Genomic DNA, 25272 nt, shown 5'->3' with positions numbered 1-25272 from the left:
TCGCAATAAAAGGTAGCCTATGTCCTTTCTCGGGTATCAAAATATCTCCATACCAAATTTCATGCAAATTGGTTCAGTAGTTTAGGCGTGATTGAGTAACAGACAGACAGACAGAGTTACTTTCGCATTTATAATATGTATTAGTATGGATGATTGACTTTATTAATTTTCAGGGACATACCAGTAGACATGAAGTATATAGCGGACCCATCTATGCACTCTTTGCCCGCAGTCACAGTGTCGCCCAACGGCAAGTGGCTCGCTTGTCAATCTATGGACAATAAGGTGGTGGTCTTCAGTGCGCTCAATCGGTTCAAGATGAACAGGAAAAAGACGTTTGTAGGCCATATGGTGGCTGGATACGCTTGTTCTGTGGATTATTCGCCGGATATGAGGTAAATACATTGAAAAAATAACAAAAAACTATAAAAAATGGCAAAAAACAGGGTATAGTAGGGTAGGAGGTGGTTTATCAGTCGATTGGTTCGAGATGAACAGGAAGAAAACGTTTGTAGGCCACATGGTGGCTGGATACGCTTGTTCTGTGGATTATTCGCCGGATATGTGGTAAATACATTGAAAAAAAAAAATAACAAAAAAAATTGGTTGTAAAGTCGGTTTATTGACGATAGTTGAACGTGACAACGTCCGATTGTGCTTCTTTGTCGCTCGTTCCGCGCTCTCGCTTGCACTTCAAGCCTTACATGGAACGCCTCAGAGCGAGGTAACGCCGCATGAGTCATGTTTTTTCGTGCGTGCAGCCGGCTTTATCGAATTATAAGACGTTGTCACGTCAAAACTATAAAAATGGCAAAAAACAGGGTATGTAGGAGGTGGTGTATCAGTCGATTGGTACAAGATGAACAAGAACAAGACGTTCGTAGGCCTTATAGTGGCTGGATACGCTTGTTCGGTTGACTACTCGCCAGATATGAGGTGAGTGGGGGAAAGAAATACCAATCAATTTGGGAAAAATGACGTTTAATCGTAGTTAAAATGCTGCTTCTAGGAAATGTGTGTGTTTGCGCGTATACATGTGAAATATTTACGCAGTCCGCTAGGCTCCATCGAAATTCAGTATCTGACATAGAAATCGATTAGTTTTTTTTGGAAAGTAGTACTTTTATAGTAACCAAAAAATAAAGATCAAATAATGGATCTCGTGCATATCGAAGAAGATAACTAATAATTAAATCATTTGATAAAAAGACACATGAAAGTCATTTTGGTGGATTTTACATTTAATACTTGATTAGATTAAATCATATACACAAAAGGTTGAGGTTATTGTTTGTTCCCCATGATAAGGATTTAGTTTCTACTTGCTTGAAACTTTGCGTAGTTTGCGGCTAGATGGCGTTAGTTGACATGTCTGGAATGTTTAAAATAATTAAATTGGACAATAAATATTTGCCCTACTTTTTTAAATAATATTAATTGAGTTGATAATAAAGTAGGTGAGAAATTTTTAAAGTAATTTTTGATAATAAGGTATCTAAATTGGTTGTAACTGACATTATTTAAATAGCACGTAACTTTAAATTAGATTAGTGCAACTGATAGATAAATGACTGAAGTTAATCTAAAATAAATTCAAAGCAAGATACATTATTCAGTCTAAAAACTAAAATAAAAAATGTGTCTTTTTCAACATCAAAATGCTTTTTCTTCTGACTTCTAATTACTGACGCGAAGGATATTATTTGGAAGGATATTATTATTTTGTGATCCTTCGAGTGTTTTATATTACATTGAATACTGCATCAAAATCTATTGCTTGGTTAAAAAGAAGACTTAACAAAATAGAAACAGACATAGTTTTATAATATATAGTGGTCAAAGTTCGATTGGTCGATAAATAAAAAATAAAAATAATAATTGATTGATTATGATTATTATATCAGTATAAACACATAAATCTTATCTAATGTAATCTTCTTATGTATAAAATAAAGACGCGTTAGTTATTTGTAATCTAAGAACGGCTGAACGAATTTTAGTAACTTTTAGTTTGTTAGATTTTTCACCCCGTATTGTTAAAAAAAACTTAAAAGTTCTCGAGATGGGAGGCTCGTATGATATGCATTGTCATCGTGTAAATGCAACAACTATATAATTACGTAAATCAGCAGATTGCGTTTATCGCATCTTATTACTGAAAACAAATAATAAATATTAATGTCATCTATATTTACACAAATAATTGATTAATGATATTATACAGTGATCCCTAAACGCTTATCCTGCAATATCTATATTAATGTAATTACTGCCGGTTTTCTATGTTCAGTTAAATTGTGACTATAACCATAAACTATTATGTCCATTCTATCTAAATGTGTATTTTTATGGATATGTGCACCTTGGGTTGTTATTGTTAGAGATATATCTCAAAGAAGCAATATTAATGTAACTAAAGAGTTAATTAGATAACTAATAAATTTATGTATCTCTTAAATAATTCCCTCACTTTTCAAGATTTTTTTAACTACCATTCTACTCTTATTAGGTAGAAGAGTTAGAGACAACCTCGAAAATATGTTTACCTGCCCCCGCACCATGATGTCTTTAAGTGGTATTCTTTTCAGTGAGGAAAATGACAGTGCTATATAGATTGTCTAGCGCCATCTCTTTCCTACCCCGGAAATAATACTGCTATAAGAGCGTATACGCACTATGCGGGTAGCCGCATTGCGGGTAGCCGTCCGGCTGACCGCAAGCACAATTATGTACGTAATATTCATTTCTATGCGCACTGTGCGGTCTGCGGTAGCCGCATCGCAGTGCGCATAGAAATGAATATTACGTACATAATTGTGCTTGCGGTCAGCCGGACGGCTACCCGCATAGTGCGTATACGCTCTAAGACATCATAGTAACCCCTCTGCTCCGGTTTAGGCTTCATACACTTGTAACCAGTAGGGTACTTTATCCATTATTCAGTAAATTAACAAATAAGGCATTTTAGCTAGATGTAACCTTTAGCTTATGAGATTTGTCTCGTTCGGCACGTGGTCAAACAACTACTGGCATTCAAATAAACATAATTACTATCAATTATGTGAAAGCATAACGGATAAATCTTAGCCATATTAGCATATGTGCGATAAAAATTCAAATAAATTCTATTAACACTATTAGCACAAGAATGAACAGGATTAAAAAAAAATTATGTTCAGCCAAATTAAATGTCAAAGTCATCAATTTTTTTGGTATCGTTTCAAATCCAATTAAAGTCTTATTATAAATTCTAAATCGATTTTTTCTAGTCTCAAAATTGATTTCTGAAAAAAAAAATCTGGCAAATCTCGTTTTTTATATGTTTGATATTTACATAAAGCAAAAACAACGATATGTATGAGATTCTAGAAAAGAAATATTTTTTTTCTTAAGATCAGGTTTCATATCAACAACAGCATTCATAAATATATTTGTATAATAAATATTTGATTATTAGTTGACACGTGCCCAATTCTCTTTTATTATTAGCCATTCGCGCTTTTAATATTCCAATAATATTGTTATTTCACATTGCAACATTTATTTATTTATTTATTTATACTTTATTGTACATATATACCAGACAGAGAATAAGAAAATAGGTACAATAATTAAAAAAAGAAGAAACAATCACGAAGGCACATATGTACGAAAAGGCGGCCTTATTGCTTTAAAGCAATCTCTTCCAGGCAACCCTGTTGGCACGGAATGTTGAACGTGAACGTTCGAACGTTCGAACGTTCGAACGAACGAACATTAATAAAAAAAAAAAATTAAATCTATTACTTGAGGTATTTTGTAGTATTCAACTAGTGAAATTATCTTTACACCCTTTCAGTGGTTACAGAAACTTGTACATTAACTTTTCTTAGTCCAGGATCACTAGAAGTCATGAGGATTTATCATTTTATCAATATCAGGCTTATTCACTGTGATGCTTCATTTTCGTTTAGACGCACATTTTTTCTGGATATCGTACCAAAATATTTATTTGATGACAGTCTATCTGTTGAATGATATAAATATGATCTAGAGGCAAAAGTAAATTTAATAATCACTTTAAGTTCACGTTATCGATTCGTGTTGAAGTCAGAGACTGTACAAAATAATCTGAAGAAAATGTTATTTATCCCCCTTAACAATAGAATTTCTCCTACTCTTTCGGTTTTATGTATTAAAAGGACACCCCACGCCATCTATGGAAACATGCGTTAAGCTTCGCAACCAATAGTCAATACATCAACAACAACAATTTGCATCGATGGAACGCGGCCTCTTGAATTTTAATTTTTAGTTTAGTTTTATACCTATTGGTAAACGAGTCAGATATAATTTATTGACCTTATACACAGTTTAATAAAATTTTAGATCAGTATTTGCCAAACCATGGCCATGGCTATATGTGCATAGCCATCTAGACCAAGAGCTCGCGTACATTTTAATTATCATTATAATTTAAAGAACGATATCACTACTTAAACTATCTTTGTTCACGAGTTTTAGCGTTGTGTTATCAGGTGTTTATTTGTGGTTGTAGTATCGGAGTTTGGATTTGTGCCCGAATTATCTTGGCTTACTTTTCATAACTGGCGAAATCCACTCTACACCTCCTACATGTGCATAATTGTTTAACCTGTCGCAAATATAATCGTTTTGTTATGGCTAACGAGTCAACAAAATTTATATTAATATAAACTGACTTCTGATTTATTTATTGAAGCTGATCTTACTTCTTTTAAACAGTTTTGAGTACTTGTCAAATGAAAATTTAATAAGAAAGGTCAGAGATAACTTTTGGCCGCGGAAGATATTCATCCATAACCCACGGCTTACAGAAAAGAGATAACCTTTAAAAAATAAGGGACCTGAAACTTTTTTGAAGTCAGTTGTTTAGACTATTTTTAAAATAAGTAGGTATTTTTATATTTTCGTATGTCACCAATCATTTTATACTTACTGATCGCGTGTAACTGACACAACAAATACCGATAAAATCTACGCTTAATCATGGTGCTTGTGATATAAATAAACATTATATTATATCATAATCGCAAAATATGCCTGGTCATTGTTTTGGGGCAAAGGCAACGATCTGCTTGGAGCTGTGTTTATAGATAAATCATCTATTAACGATATGTAGATATTTAAAATTGTAGGTATAAGTATGTTAAATTATGCCATATTCATTATATAACATATTCATAGCTAACAAATTGCACTTCAAAAAAATATTGTTTTATTTACGTAGCGCGTCAAGCACGTGCAAATAAGTAGTTTTTGTCGAAATCGGATAATCGTCAGATGGTCACGTAGACCAAGCTTGCTGGCGATATCTTATTCTCATAAAATATTTTTAGTGTAAACATTGGCACGGATATGACACTGAACTCAGATAGCTGACCTAGCAAGCAATTTTTCTCTCATTAAATAAATCAAATTTTATTTTGAGGCCTATCATTAGTGGAGAAAAGTATGTACATATTTAATTACGTGATCTCAAGAAATGCACAATGAAATTGTATTTTTATTTAAAAATTATAAACTTCCTTTTTTTGTTCTTCTTGACTTTGCTGTGGCTCATTTCATTCATAAGTTCATTATATTTGTGTCTTGATTCATTAATACTTTAATATTAATGAGATAAGATGAGAAAAAACTGGCGTTAATGTTTTGGAGGCAAAAAGTTTTTATACTAGTCTGGTACTTAGAATATTCATTAAGTATCTAAAAAAAAAAAACATGAGAAATCTATTAGCCATTTGTATAGGTACTTGTTATTCATCGTCGTTTCAGTAAATCACGGCGATACAAAAAACATTCCCCTTAAGGTAGAATTAAAACCTTTTCAAGATAAAAACTAGAGAAAATTCTAAGAGCTTGGAATGTTGCGCATACTAATGAATGACCTGTTTTTTTTAACCATACTTACATAGCTACATTGAAAATGGAGTAGGTATACGACATAGTTACAACTTACAAAGTAAACAATTTTTTAGAATAAGACGAATGAGTGCGATTATTCACAGTATCGTATCAGATCCATTATTCCAGTGCTGGTAATAAAATTTGCGTAGATATTTAACACAGTATTTTCAAGTGTTTGATTTTACGCGAGTATTATACATTTAGAAATTAAATATTTTTAGAAGAAGATGTGACATTTTAGTCTCCCCGCGACCACGCTCGCTGCAAAGTGTGCGAAACGTGGGGAAAATAATATAATTAATAAATTTAACATATTGTAAAAATTATACATCACTTCGGCTTTCATCAGTTTCCTTTCGCAGATCTTTTTTATGTAGATAAGTAATAAATAATATAGTAGTAATAAACTCCATAGCAATTGTTTACCATCTCTCGGACTATGTGTTACTCTCTCGTGTAATTGCTGCTCATGAAGCTATTGTGCTTGATTGACATGATTAAGCTTTATCAAATAAAGTAGCACGCTGTAAAAGTTTGGATGTAGGTATACACAATGTACATTTTAACAGGTTTTAAAGAAATAACCACAATTCGCAAGTATGTCAGTGGCTGATACATTTTCTTCTTTAGTAACATATTTAATTTCCATGGACATGAAATCAATATTTAAAATATATATTAAGTATATCAATTATAGTCCTTTTCACCTAGGATGATTCCTGTGACACTTCATCGTGTTCCGAATTACGTATTTTATGTTTAAAACGCCAAAATAATTGTAGTGCATAATATTTTTATTTTATGGCAGCATTATTACCAAAAATATAAAAATGAAACATCTTAAGCTTATAAATACAAAACAGTATTGTTTAGTTTAATATAATGAAAAATAAAATAAAATAACACAAAATACGCAATTCGTGTACATGAAATGGATCGTTGAAAAATCATAGAGTTGGAAAATATATAATCGGCGCCCATCTTGTGATCGTTTGTCAATCGAGTAAATCGTCACAGTACGAGTGCGAGCCTTGTATACAAGTTGTATTTTTATATTGATACTTTACGTGGTATTCTGTTATTGTTACTAATTGTTATTGTTGACTTTTTGTTGCTGTTGTTTGCTAAGTTTCCTTAGTTAATTGTTGGCGAAATGCCGAAAAAACTAATTTTGGTACTTTATTCAAATCGATTTTATTTCCATATAAAATATTATCGATTATCGGAAACAATTGATATGATTTCAGTAAAGACATCTCTACACGTGTCAAAAATCGATGTGTCACAGAAATCATCTTAGGTGGAAAGGACTATAATAGAGTGTGCAAGTCAAAATTACTAATTCTATAATTATATTTTGCAGACGTCATTAATTCGCTAATCGAGGAAAACAAAGCGACAAGCGATAGGTTAATTTAAAAAATAAAATATATTCCACATTACAGTAATGAAAACGCTTAGATCATTTGAAAACGTGACGTTTCAATTTTGTATGTCCGGTTATATTTTTGAGGGAAGTAATAAATGCAAGTTTGATATGCACTTAATGTTCACTTTATTACGGAAATCTCTTCCATGCAATTACACATATTTTTTTACTTTAACTATATACGTATAGCCTTGTTTCTCAGTACATTTCATCATTTACATATTACATGTTGCAATAAGGGTTTTACTCGACTACTAGTTTTGCATTGTTAATCGGACGATCAACTTTAGTATTTACATACCCTTTCAGACTTGCTGAAAAATACTAGTATTTTTTTACTATTTTTAGAGCTGGTTTTGACCATTTCAATTAACAGGCAACAACATTTTTACACAGTTTAGACTAAAAATTATCTGCAAACCTTTTAACTATCCCTTCTTTTGTGTTCTTTAGGCCCAGTTTCATCAAGCTCTGTTAGTTAGTTTAACACACTGTTAACTCTTTTAACGGGACATCAATGTAAGGGAGTGTCCCACCATGACCTAATCGAGGATTAGTTTCCTTAACACGGCATTATATTTAACCCGTGGCATAGAGGCTCTTTAAATTTTTAACAAGCGATTAGAAAAAATGATTTGAAGTTTTCTTGCTGTCAAGATGGACTCTGCATACTATTTTATTTTTGAAAATGAAGATGTGTTGGATGATTTGTATAATTTGGATTATATAGTGCGACCGCGACGGCCCAGAATTTATAAAGACGTCGTCATTGTTTCGAAGAATATGATGATGTTGATTTTAGTACAAGATTTCGTTTATCAAAACAATCTGTTTTGGAAGTATTGCAATTAATTGAAGATAAACTCGAATAACCGTCGGATCTGTAAGTAAAACTATCTCGTGAGGTAATATTTATATTTATGTGCATAAAAGGTTCCTTCCTACATACTGTATTATTTTCAATTAAACCATAATAATCCTGTGAGTCATGTCAAATCTAGTATTGAATACCAATAGGTACTTAAAATGTAAACTTCACCACTACTCAGGTAAGGCTCAGGCCTCCTCATGATTATGAAATGTACTTATCTTAATTTTAAATTCTGTTTTAGGAATCTATCAGTTTCACCTACAGACCAACTGCTTATTGTAGTGCAGTGCAGTGATGGCTCAGTGGTGAAAAACATTGTGAGGAAACCGACATATCATAAGATAGCGTGGTGGATAATGACCTGATCCCTTACCGTGTTTAAGTTTAAGTTAGCACTACCAATCCCATGTCCCAGCAGTGAGAAAGTATATGGGCTGACGATGATGATGATCCTAATTTAATTTAAATGTGACATTGTTAAGTATAGAAATATGTAATTTTTCATGTTACCTAAATAAATAAAACTTGTGTTTTTATAAAACATTTTTATTGTACCCTTAGATTGTACCTATCAACATCATTCAATAAATAGGTTATAACAACTAGATACTAGGTTATTACAAACAATAATTGTCTTTATTTTTCTTGTTTTAATTGCTCTTCTAGTATGAGATCTCTCGCACTTTCCTTCGGACTCCGAATTTTTTTTCGTAATTTCAACCAGATCCAGTTTACCTTCGACCAAGTGAAATTGAACCGCGATTTTTCTTCAACATTATTGTATTTATTCAACTCAAAATAAAATTAAAATAACACAAGAAAAATCACAACAAAACAATCTCCAAATAACATCAAACATTTGTAACCATGGTAACGACCAAATCGTTTGACATATAAACCAGCAAACGTAAAAGTTTCTACATGATTATTAAATTGTATACTGTGTTAGAACATTTCAATTTAGTCGAATTACCAAACATGACAGTTATTATACAACTAGAACAAATAGCCCCAACGTGCGAAACTATGGCATTGTCAACTATGACATTTTGTTTCGGGCGGTTTAAAATACGAATGAATGATTCGTGAGTCGCTCAGTTAATGATCGATTTGATAATCGGCTGTTAGATTTCCTTCTTGGGACCTGTAGAGTTGACAACGATGTTAAAATAAATGTTTAATTTGAAGCTCGATTAATAAATGTCTGATTTAGAAAATATTGGTGAAATTGGGTCTTAATGTTTCTTTTTGGCTTATTTATTATTTATTTAATTCTTTAGTTGTACAGTTAAGAAACCTTATAACTATACTTACACATAGTCTAGTGATCTCTTCCAGGCAACCACGGTAAAAGGTAAACAAGCATTACCTATCACTATTGGCGGGGTTAGTGTTGACTCTATGAGAATTCTGTTTCCTCTCGTCAATTGCTTGGTGTGAACTTCTCCCCTTTTCAAACACACTGTTTATTTGTGTATGGATTAACAATCAGCTTTGTGAGTATCCTTGTAACACTAAACTTGGCCTCTTATCACATTCCGACCTAAATGTTGCTAGGCGCTGTGACCTCGCGCGAGCTCATAATATGAAAATTGCATTAGTGCATTGAATACATAAAACTGTTGTGTTTAATTGCTTTGTCGTCTCATTTACTTTTTTGTACTGGACATCTTGAGAAATCGGGTCCTGGTTGGTGGTAAGGCTTTCCGCTTAGTTTTTACGATACCTATATGGCCATTTGTATTTGTGGTGTGAGACAATAGTTTTAGTCACACACCAATCAAATCGAATTATCACGATGGTCGCGACTTCCGAAGGGATATAAATCATCATTATAATAAGTGTAAAAGTGCAAGGGTATGATGACAATGATTATGTAATCTATACTAATATTATAAAGAGGAAAGGTTTGTATGTATGTATGGTATTCACGCATAAACTACTGGACTGATTTCAAAAATTCTTTCACCATTAGAAAGCTGCATCTTCACTGAACAACATAGGCTATAAAACATGAAGGTACCACGGGTGAAGCCGGGGCGGACCGCTAGTAATTTATAATGATGTGCTCTCTACTCGTGTTAAATGCGTTGTCTTAAGTTGTTTCGTATCTCTACATATGTGAATATTGAACAAGTAAAATCATCCGATTGATGTGAAAAATAATTTAATGCAACTATTATGATAATTATATAATATTATTAAATTTATAATTCCTAATTTATTGGCTATAAAATGTACAGGAAATATCCTGATGCAGATACAATATCTTTAAAAATATTTTATTCATATTTAACGTTGTAATCATATCATTTGATTAAAGCAATGAAATTTAAAAGTTAAATTAAGACTAAAAATAAAATCATCATATTATAATATGATAATCTATACATATAATACAATTTTCAAGGAATTTTAAAATTATCTTACGCTTGAGCTTACAGTAACACTTGGGAGTATAATCCGTTGTTTACTAATTTACATTTACTAAGAAATCAAGATCTCAAACCTTAACCTAGGCATTGGTATTGGAAGTTAATCAATATTTACATTTTAATTGGTTTGCGTGAGAAGAAAAAATTAAAACATCAATTTTATCATATAATAAAAAATAATTCATAGGAAATTGGGCCTCCGCCCTAATAGTGACCTAGTAACCTAGTTATTACTCTATATCCTTTTAACTTCCTTGTTGTAATGAGATCAGACCAATCATATAGTTCGTGAGTTATTGGATGTTACAACTCTCTGTTCTCCCTATTTAAGTCCCTAGTTGGATACGTTCATATCAATGTGTCTAGACATATATAAAAGGGGTGACAGACGTACGAGTAAGTACGCGAACTTGTGGCTCGACGACCTTTTTCGCTCGTGTGTCACCCCAAGTACGCGTACTTAAAAACCGTCGAGTAAGTTCGTTGACGATCCAACATATTTGAAATTTTACTCGTAGCCCGCCTTCGCTCGCACGTCTGTCACCGCCGCGAGCCGCGAGCCGCGAGCCTGTCTAGCAATAATAGGTGTTACTAAGTGCAAAAGTTCAATTAATTTCGTCTTCTTCTTTTAGTTTTATGAAAATAATTTAATATAATTAATATGAATGAATATAATATAATTGAATATTGGCGAAGGTATCTTTGAATCACGCCAAGGAAGTTTCACTCCTGACGCGTGGGCTCGGCGCACACGCTCTTTTTTTGTAAAGTACCCTCAAAATATAATAGTAAAAACGAAAATATATCCTTCAATTTTTGAACATTTATTTTGTTAGAATGCTAACTATTTACTTTAAAATAAGTGCTGGTAATTAAATTAAAAATGTCTATATTTAATTCCTGAATAACATAAAATTCCCTCTGTTGATGACATAGAGACATTCGATATCGGTGACACGCGAGAAGCTACTGACCAAGCTCTTGCGTGTGTCACCGATGTCGAGCCGAGTAAGTACGCGAACTTTAAAACCGCGGTTTTAAAGTTTGTACGTCTGTCAGCCCTTTAAGATTGCTTTAAGAGATTGCTATATTGCTATACAGGGTGTCCCACTGTTGGTATACTAAGCTCAAAGGAGGTTATAGTTTTGCATACGCTGAGTACGTAAAAAATACTTACTTAAAAAATTCCAGACGCATTTTTTTTTCAAATAGATGAAATCTTAAAACTCTGTGTACACCCATAGCAAGCAACCCGCCCATTTTTGCCACTAGCACGTGAGCTATCGTTTAAGATTATGTTTTCATAGACAAAATGCTCACATTAGAGAAGCGGTATATGACGGCTGCGCGAAGCTAGAGAAGAAAACATGGATTTTCAGGAAAAAATTATCAAAAATTTTTTAACGTAATTTTGTTGTTTATGTATTTTTTACGTGATCAGTGTATGCAAAACTACAAGTTCCTTCGCGCTTAGTATACCAATAGTGGGACACCCTGTATACATTCGACATATTATGTCAATTCAAGTCCCAAAGGAATGACTGGGTGCACCCAAGTGCAATTCAATCAAATGCCAAATATTGTAAAAAATATAATAGTACATAATTTGGATTTTACTATGGGTGTTGGTTTTTACTTTTTATTTAAACAGTTTCAAATAATTAGATTTTATTATTCGTGCAGAATGCTTCATTCTTACCTATTTGCTGTAGAATACACACTTGGAACTTTTTGCTGTTTATGTGTAGATAAATATTTTTATTTTGATAAATTTACAATAATATAAATAGATAAACAAAGTCAATAAATGTCATCATCATAAATATAAATAAGACATTCAATCAACAACAGATAACACACCCTTCACAGATTAAAAACTACCAATTCTATTGAACATGTCTTAACCATGCGACCACATGAGGTCACATTGACCACATGAGGTCACATTGACTTTCTCCACGCGACCTCGTCAACATGCATTTACATAATGTGTTTATTATTTACTAACTACAAGTGTTAACAATGCGTATTTTTCTTGTTATAAACACTTCATCGATGCTATTAATTTCGAAGTAATAGAAGAAGACATATTGAAGCATATTATTTGTAAAGCTTATTAACCATGCTTGTGATGGTGTTTCCGGGGGTGTTGTCCTAATTTCTCTCACGTTAAGTTCATGCGCATATTGTTCTCTATCATAGAAAATCAAAACAATGCCAATAGCTTTATACGGTTAATACGAGAATTTTTTTTAAACAATATTTTATATTTTGAGTTGAAGCGGTATGCAATTCTCCGTACGTAGATTATCTCACAGGCAGATAGAATGACTTGCATTGTATAATATCATTATGCGACTGTTTCGAAGGCTGCTCGTAGCATATTGCCTCGAAAAACTTCATAACTCAGTTTAAGTACGTTTCCAAACAACTTCCAAATATTACGTTGTTCACATGTTATTCATTAATTGTACATATAAATCGGTAAATAGGATTGTGCTTTAAAATATAAAGTACGATAGTCGATAGTCGTTTTACATAGAGCTTTTGCTGTGCATTAGATTGTTCATTGTTGTGATGTCATCGAAGCCACGGCCATCGAAGGTGACGTCACGACTTCCTTTTCAGGTCTCGAGCTAACTTTAAAGCCATTCTCATCCCTATTATTGGCGCGAAAATGAGTATATTTTGTATCTGTGTAATAGTATAGACACATCCGTTTATTGTTTTTGTTTATTCTTTGTCTGTATAAACGTTTTTTTTTTGTAACCATAGACAGGGTATGTATTTTTAAATCTATTAAATAGCAGTAAATTTATTAGCAAATAGCAATGTTGCTTTTTGTAAAAAAAAAGATATTTTGAAAAATGCCATGCATCTATTTGGTATTTGAAATTGGTCAAATTAAAAATAAACAAATAAAAAATATTACAATCTTATTGGGTGGAGCCATTAATTAAGAGAAGAAGAAGAAGAAATATTACAAGAGTGCTTTACTTGTAAAGTGGATAGTGGCAAGTTCGTGGACACAACAAATAAAACAAATATAAAAAAATCAAATATATTCTAGTGAATCATTGTAAAATAAATAGTATATTAACAATGAAAAAGCACTTTTATAAATTGCGTTCGAATGTTTATTTTCAGTGGTCACACCAGAACCGCGTGATATCGAACCCGCGACCCAACGCTTGATTTACATAATAAACGTCATTTTCTATTTGTTTGTAATTATTGGACGGTTGAATAATTAATTTTGTGTCTTGTTATTTTATAAGTGAAAAAAAAATATTATGGGAATATAATCAGGAATTTTAAAAGGAACAAAAATAATAAAGTTTTGAACTGAAATGAGCATAACAATTTTCTTTCAAATCTTCACTTCCTTTTTGACTTTCGCTATTTTTCCGACGAGTTCGACTAACGCCCACGCGACTAAGCCGCCGGTACCAGCGTTCACACCATCATTTTTCTTTTTGTCATTGCGTACTAAGACCCGAAATTTTGCGTCAATATCTCCCGGTCTATTTGTAAAATTTTAAACAAACTTTGAAAACAATATTTTTGAAATGTAGATACTTGTAGGTAATGCAAAAGAGCAGGTAATAAATTGTTGCGCGATTACACTTCGCAAAAAAGTAAGCTTGTTAAAGTTTTTTAATTCACTTAAAATCATCATAATATTGTAATCATAAAAAATTACTAAACATTATTTACACGTTCCTCCGTGCTCCTCTACGTTTGAAGAAATCTTCGTAAAAAATATATTATTTATAATAATAAAAACTTGTTGAGAATTGTGCGGTATATTAAATTAAATATATATTTCACATTTTGTTCGTTTCTATATCTAAACATAATCCATACTAATATTATAAATGCGAAAGTAACTCTGTCTGTCTGTTACTCAATCACGCCTTAACTACTAAACCAATTTACATGAAATTTGGTATCGAGATATTTTGATACTCTAGAAAGGACATAGGATAGGTTTTATCCCGGAAATCCTACGGGAACGGGTTTTTCTTTGAAAACGCGGGTGAAGCCGCGGGCGGAAAGCTAGTATTACATATTTACAAAATGTGTATGCTTTGAAACAAATAGCATACTATATTGTATTACCTATATACTTTTATTTAATAAAATCAATTGGAATTTGAAGGTCAAATACCTACCTAGAAAGAAGAAAACTGCATGCAGCGGAACTGTAGCTAAAGTTTCACACGGAAAATTTAACGAATATTAAACTGAGATTAAAGTTGAACCTTGAAAATAATCGAAGCAGAAATAGCGTTTGTTTTAAACGCAATACATGATTATAATTGGTTCATTATAATTTGTCAGAAGATGTTAAAAATAGAGGAAATAGAATAAATTTATTACTTCGTACTCCACGCATAGATAGAGTATGCGAGTACTCTAAAGAAACTTGAGGTTCCTTTGATAGTCGTGTTTAGAGTTTATTAGAGCGGATTAGTTTGAACAGGCCATTCATATATAATTGCAGTTGTATAGATATTCAAGTCTCCAATTATTACGTGTCGGGTTTTTTCAAATCGATTGATATGATTATTGTTTTACGTTGATACAAATTGCTTAGGTGAGCTACTACAACTTCTTTCATAGCTATAGCCACATGACTATACTTATATTGAATATTTTGTTTATTTTAGTCACAGGAAGGTAAATGAAGCGCAACACAGCTAATTTACAGTATTACATACTAATCCATTGTCCTACTTCCCTTACATTGACTAACCGGTCTATGTTTGAATTCAGCTGATGTCGATGTCGTGTGTGAATCGAAAGTCGAAACTACAATTTTACTATTGGTATCTCATATAGTGATATTAGGTATAATTCTTTTAGAATTCTGGAAAAAATTGGATCTGCAGTACTCTTAGAGCAGTACTATTTACGATGACCAAAATAATAACGAGTAGGTATATGAAGAAAAATCGAGTTTCTGATTTTAGAACGGTAGAAATTAGAATACAACGTTAATTTTACCATCCAATTAAAACTTTTGTTATCATATTCCAGATATATGGTGAATAACACACGAAAAATAGAAGATACTAGAATTTATTATACATACGTGTCTAGTTCCGTTCAAACAATTGTACCTTATGGATTCTTTGACCCTCGACTTTGACCGTGATTTTAAACTATAATTACTTAAATACTTAAAATAGTTAATTCTATAGTAAACAGGTAGCTGTGTAAGAAAACACGTTTGGGATGTTTTATCTTTATTTAAATCGGAACTATCTTATCTCATGACCTATTTCAGTTCCTAATTGTACGTATTAATAGTAATAATTAGGAAGCCCTTTAAAATCTCAAATACTAAATGAATTATGATGTAAGTACCTAATTGACTCAATGACCTGCCATTAAAATTCCAAATGGTTAACGACAGAGTAATGATATTTGAAACAACAGTAACAATCATCATTTAATAACTTGAATGGAATACCATTTAAGACTTTTCCTTTCAGCTTAATCATCCCAAACAATAAATCACGTGTTCATTCATTAATATTCATCAAATCGGACGTAATTAACTATAAAGTACTAAACAGAGTAAGAACAAACAAAAAGGTCACAAATAAATGCAAACACATTAACCAGGAACTAAATTTAACACAATACTACAAAGCCTTGCGTTCAATAACACTAATTAATAATAGATCATGTACTTCGACAGTTGGATTTGCATGTTAATTGGATACAACGCTTCTTTTTAATGGAAGCGAAATATTAAAATATGTATTGAATATGATCCACTGATGAAGGGTTGGCAAAGAAAGCTACTAAAACGAAGTATGTACTACGAAAATGTTAATTCTTATTTACAATATTGGATGTACATTGTACACCTAAATGATGAAGAGAATTAGTTAGCCCTTTGATTGAAAATTGAGAGTAATTTTTATAGAAATTTATTCAATATTGAAAATAGGCCAGACCTAAACCGATATGAATTTTAAAGTACCTACCAGCAAAAGTGACTCTATTCTCATAAAATAATAACGATTGAAAATGCAAGCCAAAACAACAACAAATACTTTATTCACTTGATTATGTAAGTCCACGTTACTGTGTGCCAAATGTCTAAAATAGAATTACGAATAAAAATATACTCGAGGATGCTATTGAATATTGATACACATTTATTTTTAACTAACTGCTCCGCGCGGTTTCACCCCCGTGGCTCCACTCCTGTTGGTCGTAGCGTGATGATACATAGCCTATAACCTTCCTCGATAAATGGGCTATCTAAGAGCGAAAGAATTTTTCAAATCGGACCTGTAGTTCCCGAGATTAGCGCGTTCAAACAAACAAACAAACTAACAAACAAACAAACTCTTCAGCTTTATAATATTAATATAGATTCGTTTAATATATTATTACATACAGTCCACAGATGATATCATTATTTCGAAAAGTAATTCCTCTTTAGGATTAGCTACTTAATCTAGTTTACAAATTAGTTAGACCAAAATGGAAAGGGCATGCATGTAGCCTAATTTCAGGTCAAGCACTGTAGACAGAAGTTTGAAACTAACACCTCTGGTTCTATAAAACTATTGACTTTTTTAAAATCGACCATGAAGACTTTTATTCAGAAATAAATGTAAATGAACGAAACAAATTCATCGTGTTGAAGATTATGTAGCCAAAATGACTTCACCCTTATTATCAGAAGGTGCAGTACAATGAAAACAACCACACTGTAGTATTTCTATACGTATGCGATTTTGTTTTGTCACGTGAATGTGTTGGGGCTAGCTGTCTCATAACAGACGAATGTTGTTATAACAAGCACGTGATCGGGTAAAGGAACTATGTGGACTTTCATAGATTATGCAATTGCATAGGAATGGAGCTACTTAAGGGTTTCCGTAACATTAAGTACTTAATCTGACGTTTGTAATTTTTATAAAATTAAATTGTATCTACGAAAAACACTGTCGGAAATTACGGGTTAAAAATATAGAATTCTTTACTGCTATTTATTTTCTTTAAAACTAAAATAAAACTTAACTTTGCAGTGTACGTCTACCTACCCACAAAAATATTTTCATGCCGATGCTTCTAGAGTAGTTTAACTGTTCTAAGGTAAATCTTAGACAAATGAAAATTGAATAATAGATATCTTATCTGATCTAGAAGAGAGTATCGGTTATCTGTTTCACAGTGCATTAACCGGTAATGCATAGTACAACAGTTGTTATCACGTGTTATATAGTAAGTGATACACGAGGGAAATGTTGACCTACTTGATAACGACGTCCTTGAACTTCACGTTAATTTCTTTCTCATTAATGTTAATATTCTTATTTAGGGACGTCCGTCTGGACTATTAAATGGACCATCCATGTCTTTATATCTTATTGAAATGCTACTGAAAAATTTAGTATTTTTTTATCTTACATTATTGCTGTATTATTATTTTTTACGAATGCTTATGTGTACGTGATGTAATTTTTTTTTATAAAAAGGTTTTGTTGATTGCCTTGATTGGTTGTATTTAATTTCTTCTAGTAAGCACATTATTGTATAGTCATGGCCAAATTTGTCATTTAATAACCGTAATAACTCATTAAAATATTGTCTGTCCCAAATTAAGAGCATTTACCTTAATTAGTTACATTAGTGTATTGCAATAAAGATCTTCGTTACATACACTTAGAGTTAATTTTACAGAAAAAAGATAGATCGGTAAAGGTGCCAAAAACTATTCCATTGAATGTCTTCTGTTTCATGATCCAATAGCCTGGTTTTGCACTTTTGATCTGTATAATCTATTATTTAGAGTTTGACTAGTTTCTTGGGGGATAATCATCATTGATGGTTTCTTTCTTTTCGTTCTCAATTTTCTCTTTAATATTTTGTAAGGAAATTGTTAAAGACCGCATAACCGATTTTCTCTAAGCGTTCTTTTCAACAAAACCTACTGTATCGTCTCAAGTGTCTTAAATTTCTCTTCCGTTATAATCAAATTGATCATCTTCCTAAGAGTCAATTAAATTACCGTCATCCTTATCATTGATACGATTATTTTCTCATCTTGTTCAATTAAGTTTAACCACGGGCATATGTTGTCATTTGATGTACGACGTTAAATACTTGGCTTGTTATTAAATATCGTTAGTATGGATGAGGTGTTTGATTTGATTGTTATGACTATTGTCTTAGATAAAACATTGCTTAATTTTTCTGTTTTTCTTTAGCTATGCATACTCGTATGTGCAATGTTCTTAATGTTATAATGTTAACGTGATAGCAACAGACTTAATAACATACAAATAACAATTTACATTGGTATTTGAGATTAAGTGATTAATTTATCTATTTATTATTCTATTGCTTACTGTATCCTGTGAGGGCATTACATTAACATTGTTATAAATATATGGAGATAATACTATGGAAAATTCTAGCATATAGAAGGGAAAATTAATATTAATGTCCTTGTTACTAACACCATTAATATAGGTCTTGTTAAAAATCTATGCCAAAGAGAACTACGCGCTTGCTCATGCAAAAGCCCTTTTGCATGCGCAAGCGCGTAGTTAGAAGTACATTTGAGTAAATAAAAATTTAGCGATGTAATTATCTGTACCGTATTAGTTACCTTCATCGCACTATCTGCTGAAATATGAAGCGAAACAAAATTTCGACAATTTATATTCCTGTATGAATTCAGAGTTCTGGGTCGAAGCAAGTTGATTCCCCGATAGTGAGAAAAAGTCGTTATATTATGTTTTTATTTCGCCAATATGTTAACTCAAAGATACTCTTACATCCTTATTTTTCTAATTGTGAATAAAAAGTTTTAGAAGACAATTTTGGTTGATATCTACCTTATTTCTTTTATGCCTGTCATAGATAAAGCGATAATTCATGGATAAATGATAATTCTCAAGTAAGATCATTCTCAGGTTCAAGAAACTTTTTTAACCTAATATTTTCAGTAAGTGACATATCACACTAGCGGATTGCGAGCGGTTTCAAAGCGAAGCGGGTGCGCAACGAATACGTTGCGGTTGCGCAGCGAATTCGTTGCGGACGCGTGGCAGATGCGCAACGTTTACGTCGCAGTCATGTACACTCATTAACAAAATGGAATCCGTGCTGGTTGTTACTTATAACTTGTGATAGTATAATAATTATGAGATCATTATTTTTTACGAGTTTCATAACATGTTAATGTTTAGGGTATTGTTTTATCTATTAAATCTTGGTCGAAATGCAATCAGATAACTTAATTGCTCATTAAAAAAGTTCATTAGTGAAATAAATGTTAAAGCTCCTTAACTAAAACAGGGCTATCTTATTATTAGATAAATAGCAGTGAATAGAAAATTTTATCAAGCAACCAGCAACTCACTATCACTTTGCTCATAATTAGGTTCACAAAATCTCTTTATAACATACGTTGCTATGGGAGAGATTATACTGGTCAGTCGTTACATACTTTTGGAATGTATGGTACATTCTAAAAGTCCTAGTAATTCAATTTTATAGCACCTTTTTTTAACAACTCCAGTTGTTATTACATCTTTAGTTAACTGTTAAGTAAGTGCATTTCCACAGTACGGTTAAAAAATTGAGTGCTACAGAAACGATGGAAATATTGAATGGAAGTTAGGCAAGGCGGAAGGGCTGGCTTTTGTGCGAGAGTATACAAAATGACGCGTCCGCAACGAATTCGCTGCGCAACCGCGGCGTGTTCGTTGCGCGCCCGCAACGTATTCGTTGCGCACCCGCTCCGCTTTGAAACCGCTCGCAATCCGCTAGTGTGATATGGCACTAAGTCTTAGCTCTCTATTTATACAAGTTCATGCGGAAGCCAATTCCTTCCTTTATAATTTTTTTTATTATTCTTATTATTGTGCCTATTTCTAAAAGATAAGATAAATTGTTATACATTCTTGTGATCGCATAAACAGATAAGGTATCGTTACCAAGCGCCTTATTTATGAACAATATAAGAAATCTGGTTGAAACCGATTGATGTTCCATATTATGTGTCGATCCAATTATTTTCCTTTCCTTAATTACTCAATCATTGTGTTGATTGACTTTTATGATCTCCAAGATATGAAATAAATATAAAAAGTCTTATGGACAATGTTTTTCAAAAAAGAGGATGCAGATGCATGGGGTTTTCCTTACTCTGAGTAATGTTAAACCAGGTTTGGTCAGTTCTGTGTGTTAGGTATTTGGATATTCTATGATGTGGAACTTGGAAGTTGTCTCGGTAGTGTTTTATCATATCGTTACTTTGTTCTTCTTTCATGTTGCTACGTAGCGATTTTATGGCCTTCATTCCGCAGTAAAATAACTCGTTCCCATGGAAATTTTCTTTGATAACCATTATAATAATAACGCAAGGATAATAAGGATAATATTAGTGAAGATTGATTCACATTACCAACATGCATATTCTCTCTTACTCGTGACAATCACAAAAAATATAAACACGATGAACAGGAAAACAGTTATATCCAACTTGTATGGGGCTCGCCCTACGTAATCATATGGAGAGGAAACCCGTCATGACTCGTGACTTGCGCAAATTTGTGATAACTGTGCACTTCTCAATAAGTGACGAGAAATTATATCCTTATGGTGAACACTTGTAGATAATACTTGTGCCTGTTGTTGTATCCTATTATATAATCTTCAGTTATTTTATCAAATACTTGTCTTGCTGCTTCGTTTATCGGATTCTTCTTGATTAAAATTTGTAAATATCAATATCTTCTATGTAATCATATCTTCATAGATCACTTCTTACATAGGGAGACTTTTTACTGCTTATAGTTCTCATAAGACGTTGACGAATCGAATCTTGCTAATATAATGAACTATTGACGGTTACACGGTCAGGCACGTCCCTGCAAATACCGGTTAGCTGTCTGCGGGTATAGCTAGCTAGTGATGTGCCAAGGATCTTTAAATTTTACGGCCTATGGATGTATTTCTATTTGTTGCTTTATTCGATACTATCTGGATTTTGAATGTTTTATATTTATCTCTCTGAGATAATTCAGAAATGTTCCACTTAAAATTTATACGTAGGTAATATCTATACACTACGGTTATCATTGATTGATACTTATATAACTTCTGTTGTATATCCTCTAAACATAAAGTAAATCGTTTTATTACTTAACATGTATTAATTTCTAAATATTATATCTTCTATACTTACACGGTATACACCTAAAGACATCATCTTAGGTCTGTCTACATACTACCCTATAATATGTCGAATATGTAGTATTATACAGTTTGTTATATGTACTATGTTAACAATTATATAATTGAGTAAAAATATCTGGCGTCTGTTTGTATCCAAGTGTGAAGCGTCGCGTGATTAGTTTTGACGCGAAAATCATTGATACATACGTATCACTGCCAATGTATTATAATATTAGGTAGGGTAGCTATATTGAATCTATTTTTGTATAATCTATGATAATTTGTATCTATGAACGATTTATTGAATAACCTTATTTCAATACATATTATAATTTCATTACTCAAACTCAATTGATTCATTCTCATATTCAGTTGTAAACGCTCAATATAACACAATATTAATAAAGTTAATAAAGGCAATTAAATAATTAATAGATATTATAATATTATGTGTCGCTCAATTTATTTAATTCATTATTATCACTTACAGTGTGCAATTAAAAGGGCAACTCATACGGTATAAAGGTTTTGTTGATATTTTATATCGATTGATAAAATAAAAATATATTTTTTAAAACGAGAAACTGAATTGCAGACTTATTAAAACACCAATGCCATTTTTTGTTTTATGTACCTTACTTGAATAAAACAAAAGCATTTGCATTTTTTCTGTTTATATAATATAAAGTGGATAAGAAATGAATTTTTAAATATTGTATGTCACGTGACACGTTTTATGCAAATAATTTGTGCTGGTTTTTTTGTGAGATTTTTTCGAAATGTCTTATGTCCTGTTGCTACGGTATAATAGATTCATGTATTCAATAATGTGTTTTGAAACGTGATTCTTGATCTGTTTTATTTCATAGAAATATTTTTATTAGTCCACGACAACGATATATCCATAGCTGGAGGAAATTGAATAATTAATACATTCTTGTGCTTGTAGTGATTACTCTATTTATAAACAGACTAGCTTCCGCCCACGACTTTGTACGTGCATCCCCGTTTTTCCCCGTTCCCGCAAGAATTTCGGGAAATCCTTTCTTAGCGGATGCCTACGTCCTAACATCTACCTGCATGCCAAATATTTCAGCCCGATACGTCCAGTTGCAGTGGTTTGGGGCTTGGGCTGTGCGTTGATCACTTTGACTTTGAGTTTTATATAATATATGTATGTATATAGATTATCATATAGTGTTCCTACATGATAAAATGTAAGACAAGCGATTGACCACTGCTTCGTCTGATAGTCAGCGATAACGTGGCATAAGCGAATACGCCAAAAACGTTTTTTTTATACAATGAACGTAACTTATCTAGAAATATACCTACTGAAAAATGAAAATGTTCATAACATAGGTTCGTATTTCCACAGAATTTGTTCTTTTATTTCTTATTTTTTAAATTGTGTATATGAGAAGTTAGGTCTAGTTGTAGTAGGTACTAGAAGCTTGTACTGGTATCATATTCTCCCTTATATTGCTTAAATCCATCGCACTATTCGAGTATACTTATGAAAAGATAGAGCGTAGCCTTAGCTTTATATATACATATGTTGTAAATGATACTCATTTTAATTTATCTCGTTGAAATTGATGGTAGGGGCCAAATATACGATAGGTCTATTATTATAACTAGCTTTAGCCCTCGACTTCGTCCGCGTTGTGTTTTGAAAACGTATTACATAACGTTAGAAACTGATATTAAAAGCGTATTTTTATGCGTTGTCATATCACGTTTTTTAACACATGATATTCGCTCTGTCGAAAATGAGAATATGAATTTTTTGATTGTATTTACATACAATATATTACCTATAATTCAATAAACAAAATGTTTTCGTATGTAGAGTCAATCTCTCCAAGATTCAGATAAATGTCAAAGAATAAACACGTTGATAAATACCGTTCGATTGGTCATAACCAAGAAGCTTATATCTTATACACTGGAGATTTCGGTATGAACATTTGACATGTAACAAGAAAATTGTTGTGTTCTATCACTTTCACACCTAACTTGTATTGCCACTGTTAATACGAAGTTTTCCCAAGGTGTAATGTATGCTGTAATATTCTGTGCAAAAGGTAATTTTTGTACATGAGTTTGTTGATAAATTGCCAACAACGTCATTCAGAAGCATTGTTGGATGAGACAATTATTATTTATGCTAAATAAAATAAGTATCTGAACCAATTATTAAAAAGCGATATTCCCTGATTATGGGTAGTTACCATAATAAAATTGCAGCAACTCTCACTTTGACAATATGACATAAGTGTCAAAAAAATTGCGTCGCTTCGAATATTTAAGTTAATATTGTTGCGTATTTAATAAATATTTTCCGAATATTAATAATGTATTGCATTGTGAAAAATTGCAGAAGTTTTTGGACACCAAATTCTGGCCTATAATTTCACAGGCAAGTGTATATTTACGTTATTTACAATATTCCTCAATACTCATGCAAATTTATCATCATTTTACTAAGCAATCATGTTAAATAAGTTCTTTTCCTAATACTTTCATCATTTTTCAACAAGTTTTCAACAAACAAATTTAACAAGTAAGGTAACCATGATGATGGGTTTTTACGGATAGCGACGATAATATATTGCTAAACAATATTATGATGAACATTTAGAACACCATTTTAAAAAATTTTATACTAGTAATAAAACAACACACGACATCGGTATTGCACTCACATATTGTGGTTTGTTCTTTTCTACATTGAAATTTATACTTTTTAACCTAATATTTTTTTGTTTTACGTATTTCAGCTTTCCAAAAATGAAATAAAAAGAAATAAATGGCTGTCCATAGTGCCTATCAAGGGTAAAATTTATCAACATGCCAGAATATGCAGTTTGCATTTTAAGCCTGAGGATTACGGTCCAGAAAAAAAATACCTTTTGAAAAGTGCTATACCTTTTTATTTACCACATTCTTGTTGGACAAAGTAGGTAACAATTAAAATTACCTACTTTATCCACAACTGTGGATAAAGTAGGTAATTTTAATTATATTATAATTAACCACCATGAAACCATTAGTAACCGTGACTACAGCTCCTGAAAGACATACGAATTTCTGAGAACTGTAATATCGTTACCACACATCAACACTAGCGACGCAACTCTCCCTTTGGAATATTGAAAAGTTTTAGACTGAAGCTTGAGTAACCAAAACGATGTTTTAATGTATGTAGCACTCATTTTAATTAAAAAATCGTAGTATGAGATCAAAAGTTATCAAGCGTTATTTAAAACTATCATTCTCTACCAATTAAAATGGTATGTACCTATAAAGATGATAATTATTCATGTAAGTTGACCAGTAATATTATACTATAAATACTGTTAAAAATATATGTCGTTATTATTTATAGA

General features: G+C 32.0%; 1 protein-coding gene across 1 annotated transcript in view; it reads left to right on the top strand.

Moving 5' to 3' along the window:
• Positions 1–25272, top strand: part of LOC149485015 (pre-mRNA-processing factor 17) — a 40321-nt gene that overhangs the window by 7014 nt on the left and 8035 nt on the right. The window contains exon 10 of the mRNA XM_089699716.1: positions 174–395. Coding sequence (XP_089555842.1) covers positions 174–395 — 222 coding nt within the window. The remainder of the gene's footprint in view (positions 1–173; positions 396–25272) is intronic.

The sequence above is a fragment of the Colias philodice genome, chromosome 10 (assembly GCF_061535455.1).
Source record: "Colias philodice isolate Cphi_HAF_F1 chromosome 10, ilColPhil1 Martin Lab GWU primary, whole genome shotgun sequence".
Taxonomy (NCBI): Eukaryota; Metazoa; Arthropoda; class Insecta; order Lepidoptera; family Pieridae; genus Colias; species Colias philodice.
The sequence above is the reverse complement of the archived record's forward strand: the minus strand, read 5'-3'. Positions and strand labels throughout refer to the sequence as shown.